This window comes from Copadichromis virginalis, linkage group LG7 (assembly GCF_057382275.1).
Source record: "Copadichromis virginalis isolate Kocher_CV1m ecotype Utaka linkage group LG7, C_Virginalis_male_GT1.1, whole genome shotgun sequence".
NCBI lineage: Eukaryota > Metazoa > Chordata > Actinopteri > Cichliformes > Cichlidae > Copadichromis > Copadichromis virginalis.
In genome coordinates, this window is record NC_140624.1 from 69832288 (window position 1) to 69841334 (window position 9047).

General features: G+C 45.5%; 1 protein-coding gene across 2 annotated transcripts; it reads left to right on the forward strand.

Moving 5' to 3' along the window:
* Nucleotides 1-5571, forward strand: kcnj11l (potassium inwardly rectifying channel subfamily J member 11, like). 2 transcript variants are annotated; one of them, XM_085465013.1, is made up of 7 exons: nt 1-415; nt 715-847; nt 1780-1942; nt 2242-2481; nt 2553-2822; nt 2933-3140; nt 4258-5571. In XM_085465013.1, the coding sequence occupies exons 3-7, from the start codon at nt 1784-1786 to the stop codon at nt 4686-4688; spliced, it is 1308 nt and encodes a 435-aa protein (XP_085321139.1). In that variant the 5' UTR covers nt 1-415; nt 715-847; nt 1780-1783; the 3' UTR covers nt 4689-5571. The 2 variants fall into 2 exon arrangements, with proteins under 2 accessions (XP_085321139.1, XP_085321140.1); XM_085465014.1 differs by having other exon boundaries at nt 1-1180.
* The last annotated feature ends 3476 nt before the right edge of the window (nt 5572-9047 follow it).

Genomic DNA, 9047 nt, shown 5'->3' on the forward strand with positions numbered 1-9047 from the left:
TTCACATTGACAAGTCAAAAATAGCTTCAAGGGAAGACAGTTACGTTCAGGCCATCAGTCAGGACCAACATATTTAAGGAGTAATGCAGAAAAATAAGAGAATGAATAAAACCACCTGAGGTTACTGTTTTATCGTCTGTAAGATTCTGTTTTCTGTAATAAATAAGTCAAATATTTGGTTAAATATAATACAAGTGAATGTGTTTGATTTCTTTTTTGTTCAGAGCGGATTTTACCACGCGATGTTCAGTTAATAGGAGCTGCTTTTGTCTTTTAAATGTTTCATTTCACTTTCATTGATGTATAAATGTGTTAATGTTTACACACACGCGCGCACACACGCGCCTCGTCTCCTCTGCTGCCCCCTGCAGGCACCAGGAAGCCTCTGCTGAGCCTCCTGCAGCTCAACGTCAAGGTCATCACATTCACCACACCCAACACCGGAAATGCACTTTCATAATTAAATTCCTCTCATTCGTTAAAGCTATTTGACAAGTTACCTGAACATCTTTGCAATTTCCCGTTGCACTGAATTATCGATTAACTATATGATCAGCCTGTAATTGAGTCCAATCGATATTATACTCAGTCTGTTATAGCGCATGGTCTACTTTGTTCTTTAATGACCAAAAACATCATAAACGGCACCTTTAGTGTATTATTTTGAAAGTCCAGGCCGGAACCTCACCTATATCATGTTCTAACCTGACTCAGGTCGATGCTCGGGTGGTGCTGAGGACATCCTGATGGCTGAATGATGGAGTCCGTGCTGCCGTTCCCGTCGGTTTAAGACACCCCGCTAAGGAACACCACCTTTATTCAACTCCATCAGCTCACTCCCGCCCAGGTAACGTCGCGTGACTCTAAGCGGGTTTTATCAGTGCGGTCATCAGTGTCACCTGCAGAGAGACGCGCGTGTCGTTATGGTGATAGGAACCAACAAACGCGAGGACGTAAAGAAGGATGCTGATGCTCGCGTTGGTTTCTGTTAATATGGAGTTAGATTCTTTTTTGTGACCACCGTGGAAATGATGCCACCTGCACACACCTGCAGGAATAAGAGACTGTTTTGGACAATTAACTGTCGTCATTTCCGCCTTTCTGCCTCGACAGTAAACATGGGAGAGCAGAGGTCACATCCTCCAGGCTCTCACATACATCACCAGTCAACTTAAAACAGGTCCCAGCACTGTCTATGATAATGTAATGTAATATGTTGCAGGATGATAGCAGGTATAGTCGACTTGAAACAGTTTTTAAATTAGTTGTAACTGATTATTTTTGAACTGTGATAAATTATTGTTGTTTATATTCACGTATTCATTGTATTAACAAAATAAAGAGGAAATAACACAATAATATTACAGTTATATAATAAAGATCTAACATGGCTCACGTGCACGTACACGCACATGTTTGCAGTTTTTATTGTTTTATTTTGTTATTTAATTGAGTTGTTTTACTATTTTTATCTTTTTAGTTTTTATTTTATTATTATGTTACTGTTGTGTTTTTTGTTTACGTTTAATTTAAATGTCTTTGGGATGTCAGAGATGCATCTCGTCAGTAACAGGAAGTAGAGAATCTCCTTCAAACGGCTTACTCACCAAAAGTCCAAAGTTCAGAAGATTATTGACAAATTTCTTTTACAGTATTTATGAATTCATCATTTTTGCCTCACTTAAGAATTATATGCTGTAAATCTGCTGTTTTCTTGGTGTTGATGACGAACCTTTCGCAGCTGTATTTATGTTTAAGTTGTATTTTTCACGTGCGCAGCGTCATGTTGGCCAGGAAGGGCCTCCTGCCGGACGGCTTCCTGCTGACCCGGCTGGCGGAGGACCAGAACCAGCCAAACCGCAGCCGTTCGAGGTCTCAGAGAGCCCGCTTCATCACCAAGACCGGATCCTGTAACGTGGCTCACAAGAACATCAGGGAACAGGTAGAGCAGCGAGTGTTTGGTTATGATGCGGTTCAGCATGCAATGAAAGCTTCAGATGTGCAGGACTTTTCTGTTTGCTGCTCTGTGGCAGAATGTAGATAAAAAGCTACAGCGGATGGAGGGCGGAGCGTCTGGGAGCTCCACTGCGTTTTTATCTGTTAAACATCCTTTTACTTTGATAAGCCGGAATCCAGAATAAGTTAAATGTTGTTACGGGCGATGGGAAGAAAAGGTCCGGGGGTAGAACGAGGAAAAAGAGAGGACGGTTTGCTGACGGGAGGCTTTGTGGTGTGGTTCAGGGTCGCTTCCTGCAGGACGTTTTCACCACCATGGTGGACCTGAAGTGGCAGCACTCCCTCCTCATCTTCACCTCTGCCTTCCTCTGCTCCTGGATGCTCTTCGCTATGATCTGGTGGCTCCTCGCCTTCGCTCACGGAGACCTGGAGCCCCGCGACCCCAACGGCGAGCCGGGCCCAGTCCCCTGCGTCACAGCCATCCACTCCTTCACCTCTGCCTTCCTCTTCTCCATTGAAGTCCAGGTGAGAGTTGCTTCCTGCTGATGCGGGTGTAGACTTCTGTCTTGTGGTAATCCTGGATGTTTCCCGTCTAGGTGACCATCGGTTTTGGTGGCAGGATGGTGACGGAGGAGTGTCCGCTGGCCATCACCGTGTTGATCATTCAGAACATTTTGGGGCTGATCATCAACGCCGTGATGCTCGGCTGCGTGTTCATGAAGACGGCGCAGGCCAACCGGCGAGCAGAAACACTCATCTTCTCCAAAAACGCCGTCATCGCTCCTCGAAATGGCCGCCCCACTTTCATGTTCAGAGTGGGAGATCTGAGGAAGAGCATGATCATCTCAGCCACCGTCCAGCTGCAGGTGACCTACAACTTCACCTGAGCTCCACATCACGCATACAAAACAAAACAGCCCCAGTAATGCAAACCAATCCTGAAGATACAGACACAAAACTGAAATCTTCTCTTCAGGTGATCCGGCGGACGGTGACGTCAGAAGGCGAGGTGATCCCCGTGTGCCAGCTGGACATCCAGGTGGAGAACCCCCTCAGGAGTAACGGCATCTTCCTGGTGTCTCCCCTGATCATCAGCCACACCATGGAGCGAGGGAGTCCTCTCTACGAGCTGTCTGCCCAGTCACTGGCCTCCGAGGACCTGGAGATCATCGTCATCCTGGAAGGTGAGATCTTTACCTTCCTTTATATCATCCACCCACTGTTATCATCTTCACTGCCAACACAGAGCAGCTACCTGAACATTGCTCCAACAGAGGTCCATCATCTTGTTAATAACTTTACCTCCTGTCACTGCGTACGACTCTGGATACTGTAGCTCTGGTGAAAAATAGACTTAAATCAGAAGTACCTGACTCCGTGGTATAATTCTCAAACACGTAGCGTAAAGCAGACGACTCGTTAGTTTCAGTCAGGTTTCAGAGCTCAGCACAGCACAGAAACAGCTTTAGTGAAGGTTACAAATGATCTTCTTATGGCCTCTGACAGTGGACTCATCTCTGTGCTTGTCCTGCTAGACCTCAGTGCAGCGTTCGATACTGTCGACCATAATATCCTATTAGAGCGATTAGAACATGCTGTAGGTATTACAGGTACTGCGCTGCAGTGGTTTGTATCATATCTATCTAATAGACTCCAGTTTGTGCATGTAAATGGAGAGTCCTCTTCACACACTGAGGTTAATTATGGAGTTCCACAGGGTTCAGTGCTAGGACCAATTCTGTTTACATTATACATGCTTCCCTTAGGCAGCATCATTAGAAGACATAGCATACATTTACACTGCTATGCAGATGACACCCAGCTCTATCTGTCCATGAAGCCAGATAACACACACCAATGAGTTAAACTGCAGGAATGTCTTAAAGACATAAAGACCTGGATGGCTGCTAACTTTCTGCTTCTTAATTCAGATCAAACTGAGGTTATTGTACTCGGCCCTGAAAATCTTAGAAATATGGTATCTAAGCAGATTCTTACTCTGGATGGCATTACCTTGGCCTCCAGTAACGCGGTGAGGAACCTTGGAGTCATTTTTGACCAGGACATGTCCTTCAACGCACATATTAAACAAATATGTAAGACTGCTTTCTTCCATTTGTGCAACATCTCTAAAGTTAGAAATATCCTGTTGTTATGATTTGAATTGAACTTTATAAAGAGTCCTGCAGGCGCCTGCAGCTGTAAAGCAACACTGAATGAATAAAACTTCTGGACTGCATTACAAACAGGTTTTTGACCTTTAACCTTATATCTCCATGCACCCTCTATTTCTTCTTTAAGGTGTGGTGGAGACGACGGGGATCACCATGCAGGCGCGGACCTCCTATATACCCGAGGAGATTCTGTGGGGGAGGCGCTTCGTCTCCATCATCACGGAGGAGGACAGCAGGTACTGTGTCGACTACTCCAAGTTCGGAAACACGGTTCCCGTGCGGATGTCGTCTCTCAGCGCCAAGGAGCTCAACCAAACCAGAGGAGTCCAGGAAGGAGGGTCCGACGTCCAGCTGCAGGGATGGGGGCTGGTTCGAGCCGGCAGAGGGGGGTTCCGCAGAGGAGGGCGGGCCTACGACAGCTCCACGCCTCAGCCCTGGTACGCCCAGTCAGATAAAGCAGAGAAGGAGGTGGAGCAGAAAGGACAGAAAAAGACAGTTCAGTTGGAGGTGATCGGACGGCAGATCGAAGAGGACGCGCTCGGAGAGCTAAGCGACTGAACACAGCGCCCGCTGCTGCACACCCAAGTGAACTGCAGTCATGTGCCTGTTAAAGCAGCGGTCCCCAACCTTATTTGCGTCATGGACCGGTTTATGCCCGACAATATTTTCACGGACCGGACTTTAAGGTGTCGCGGATAAATACAACAAAATAAAACTAGTACTGAAAAAAAGAAGATTTATTCATAACACTCGTGGAAAGACCCAGGAACACCGAGTAAACGATAAAAACGATAACAAAATAACGCTGGAAACCGATAAAAACCCTGAAAACCAGACATTTCACACCTGAGCCTCTACTCTCGCGGCCCGGTACCAAACGACTCACAGACCGGTACCGAGGCCCGGGGGTTGGGGACCGCTGTGTTAAAGGATGCCGATCTCCCACAATGCAATGCACAAAGGTTTCTCAGAGCTGGAAAACATTAAATATTTGTGTAGAAGACAGAAATGAACATTATTTTAAAAACACTGAATGTTATAGATGGAACACATGCTGTCGAAGCTCCTGTTAGTGATATTACGCATTAGAAATGTACATTTACCGCATACAACAGACACAGGAAACTGACCACAACATGGTTTTTGTGTCCATCGTGTTCATGCTGACTATTTTAATAGACTTAACCCTGCTGAGATTTTAGGACACACTTAGCTTGTTGTCTCCTTTCATGTCCTCGTGCTTGTCTCCTCCTTTAGTTCTAAATGATTTAACAGTCACATTAAACCCTGTGTGTGTGTAAGTACTGTACACTGTAGACAAAGACACTCCCGTGAGTGCTGAGGTTTGTAGCACATCTCCTGCTGCTTTAGATCTCTTCTGTAGGGCTTGGATATGTATTTCAATATTTGTGATGTTTAATAAATATGTTTTTTTATCATCCTTTGAAGTGCAGGTCAAGCTTTATTTTGAAAGGATTTCAGGGCAGATTCCAGGTCCTTCCTGTGAAGAAATAACCGCTTTGTCTTAAGATATCATCTGAGACTCGTGTTGAGCTGGGCTTTCAGTTAGTGTAATACCACGCTGTAACACTAGATGGTGCAATAGACCAGTGAGACAGCAGCACACACGATGCATGATGGAAGGTTCAGAGTACGAAGGGAAATTATTCATTTAATACTTACAAACGAAGTGATTTGTATGTACTCACGTTTGTGCTCCGACCCTCACATGAATATATACGTGTATATATGTGATCTACTCCACGACAGAAGTAATCAGTGAGATGCTGTAAGATGAAACCGCAAGGAGCAGAACCCTCCACGGAGAAGGAGACTACTCCAAGATCAAGGTAGCACAGAGGAAAAGTAGCCGACTATCGAATTTGGAGAAAGGTGCGATGTAGGAGGTGCCTACGCAGTACAGCAAGCAGCAGCGGTTTTTGATACGGGCGGTTGCCCGGGGCGGCATCATGGTCGAGACGACGAGGCTCCAGCTACAGCAAGTAAACAAACAATAAATATAAGAGGAGTAAGAAAATAAATCGACACTTTAGGACTCGGGGTAAAGGATCAATAACAATTTAAAATTATAATTTACAGTTCGATGATTTAAAGTCTCACACAACCCGTTGAAAGGGGCGGGGCCTGCTGCTTCCAGATAGAGCACATCTCATTTATAATGATGTAAATCCAAGGGGGATTTGTGTTCATGCTGGAGTGCAAAATTAAAACCAAGATGGACAAGAAAAGTTCAAAGCCAAATTTGACAGAGTAGAAAAGCGTGTGTAAAAAGGCTGTGACCATTGCAGTGTTCACAGTGTGTTAGATGGAGGAGTTGTACAGGGAGCCACAGGCAGGAATGATTTCCTGTGTCGTTCCGTACTGAGCGTGCTCCTGTGACCAGCCAGCACGTCATGGAGTAGGTGGGAGGTGTTATCCAACATTGTCTTTATCTTGGACAACATCTGCCTCTCAGACACCACCCTAACAGAGTCCAGCTCCATCCCCACAACATTACTGGCCTTGTGGATCAGTTTATTTAGTCTGCTGGCGTCTGTGACCCTCAACCTGCTGCCCCAGCATGCAGCAGCAGAGAGGATCGCACTGGCCACAACACAGATACAACAAGATAACATTAATTAGTAGTGATAGTGAAAACTTCTGTTTACGTTTGTTAGTCACTTGGCTATGATAGTAAACAGTAGACACCAATGTAGCTTACTGAAGGGAGTCACGCCCAGAGGGAGTGTTCACCCGGGGCGCCAAACAGGCTAGGACCGCCACTGACAGCAAGCTGCCCATACCTGAGGCCTTGGAAAGTGCCAAGCGGGGCCAATATGAGGACAGCACCACCAAGGCTGGAGACAGAGCAATACTGCAAGAGCGTACGGGAGAAGGACGCAACCATAACAGCAATACTCAGTGGCTACTGGATCTAAGAGCAGACCACAGCAACCTCCCCACCCAGAATGGCTTACTGAACGGCGGACAGTCCAGATCCTCAGGGACCCCCAGAAGGAACCAGTCCCATCCAACTACTGGCCAGTAACCTGCCTCAGTACCAGGTGGAAGCTCCTGTCAGGCATCATAGCGGCTAAGATGAACAGGCACATTCAATTCAATTCAGTTTTATTTATATAGCGCCAAATCACAACAACAGTTGCCTCAAGGAGCTTTATACTGTAAGGTCGACCCTACAATAACACATACAGAGGAAACCCAACAATCATATGAGCCCCTATGAGCAGCACTTTGGCGACAGTGGGAAGGAAAAACTCCCTTTTAACAGGAAGAAACCTCCAGCAGAACCAGGCTCAGGGAGGGGCGGGGCCATCTGCTGTGATTGGTTGGGGTGAGAGAAGGAAGACAGGATAAAGACATGCAGTGGAAGAGAGACAGAGGTTAATAACAGATATGATTCAATGCAGAGAGGTCTGTTAATACATAGTGAGTGAGAAAGGTGACTGGAAAGGAAAAACTCAATGCATCATGGGAATCCCCGGCAGCCTACATCTATTGCAGCATAACTAAAGGAGGATTCAGGGTCACCTGGTCCAGCTCTAACTATATGCTTTAGCAAAAAGGAAAGTTTGAAGCCTAATCTTGAAAGTAGAGATAGTGTCTGTCTCCTGAATCCAAACTGGAAGCTGGTTCCACAGAAGAGGGGCCTGAAAACTGAAGGCTCTGCCTCCCATTCTACTTTTAAATACTCTAGGAACAACAAGTAGGCCTGCAGAGCGAGAGCGAAGTGCTCTAATAGGGTGATATGGTACTACAAGGTCATTAAGATCAGATGGGGCCTGATTATTTAAGACCTTGTATGTGAGGAGCAGGATTTTGAATTCTGGATTTAACAGGAAGCCAAAACAGGAGAAATCTGCTCTCTCTTTCTAGTCCCTGTCAGGACTCTTGCTGCAGCATTTTGGATCAGCTGAAGGCTTTTCAGCGAGTTTTTAGGACTTCCTGATAATAATGGCTTAATACACAAGTGGGGCACAGAAAGGAATTGGCAGGAATACCAGTGGAGCGAATCATCAACTACTGGTAGAGAGAGCACTCACCCAAGACTGCAAGACTAGGCTGACCAACCTGTGCACTGCCTGGATTACAAGAAGGCCTATGACTCAATGCCCCACACCTGGATCCTGGACAGCCTGGAACTATACAAACCAGCAGGACCCAAGAGCCTTCATCAGGAACTCAATGGGGATGTGGCGGACAACACTAGAGGCCAACTTCAAGCCCATAGCATAAGTCAGCATCAAATGTGAGATCTACCAAGGAGATGCTCTGTCCCCACTGCTGTTCTGCATGGGCCTGAACCCCTATAGACTGACTCCGTATATCTTCAGTGTTGTCCCATGAAAAGATAAAACAAAATATCTACAAAAATGTGTGGCGTGTACTCACCTTTGTGACATACTGTTTATATAAGCTCGATGACTAATAAACAGCTGGTCATCGTTATCAAAAGTTATTGCAGTTTGAATGCTGTTATTAAGAGTGTTTGAAGTCATCACCAGTGCAGCGCACATTCAACACATCACGGAGCTCATCTATAAATCAGAGTTTATGCTTGTGGATCATGAGAATAATCTCCCTCCACAGAGGGACTATGTAACTGGCGGATGAATCTATGTGTTTTTGTTTGTTCTTTAAAAAAAAGAAGCAACACAGTTTTTTAAATATTTTTTTCTCTCGTATTTATTGTTCAATTTGCAGAATAAGAAGTGAGAAATCAGCTGACAAGGTGAAAAAGCTGTTTTTATTTTTTTACATTTGCTTTAGTTCGTGTTAGCTTTGAAAGATGAAATCATAGGCTGTATATAAAAGATGGATGTCGCTGGAGTGACGTCACCTGCTGGTTAGTGAGGGCCTGTTTGTGACGGTTCAGTCACAGAAACTCCTCCTGCTCCT

What these genes read in the sequence shown, in the direction of transcription:
- kcnj11l (XM_085465014.1), top strand. Translation starts at nt 1,784, where the DNA reads ATGTTGGCCAGGAAGGGCCTCCTGCCGGACGGCTTCCTGCTGACCCGG. An exon ending in TCTTCTCCATTGAAGTCCAG is followed by an intron (nt 2,482 to 2,552) that starts GTGAGAGTTGCT and finishes TTTCCCGTCTAG; the next exon opens with GTGACCATCGGTTTTGGTGG. An exon ending in CAGCCACCGTCCAGCTGCAG is followed by an intron (nt 2,823 to 2,932) that starts GTGACCTACAAC and finishes TCTTCTCTTCAG; the next exon opens with GTGATCCGGCGGACGGTGAC.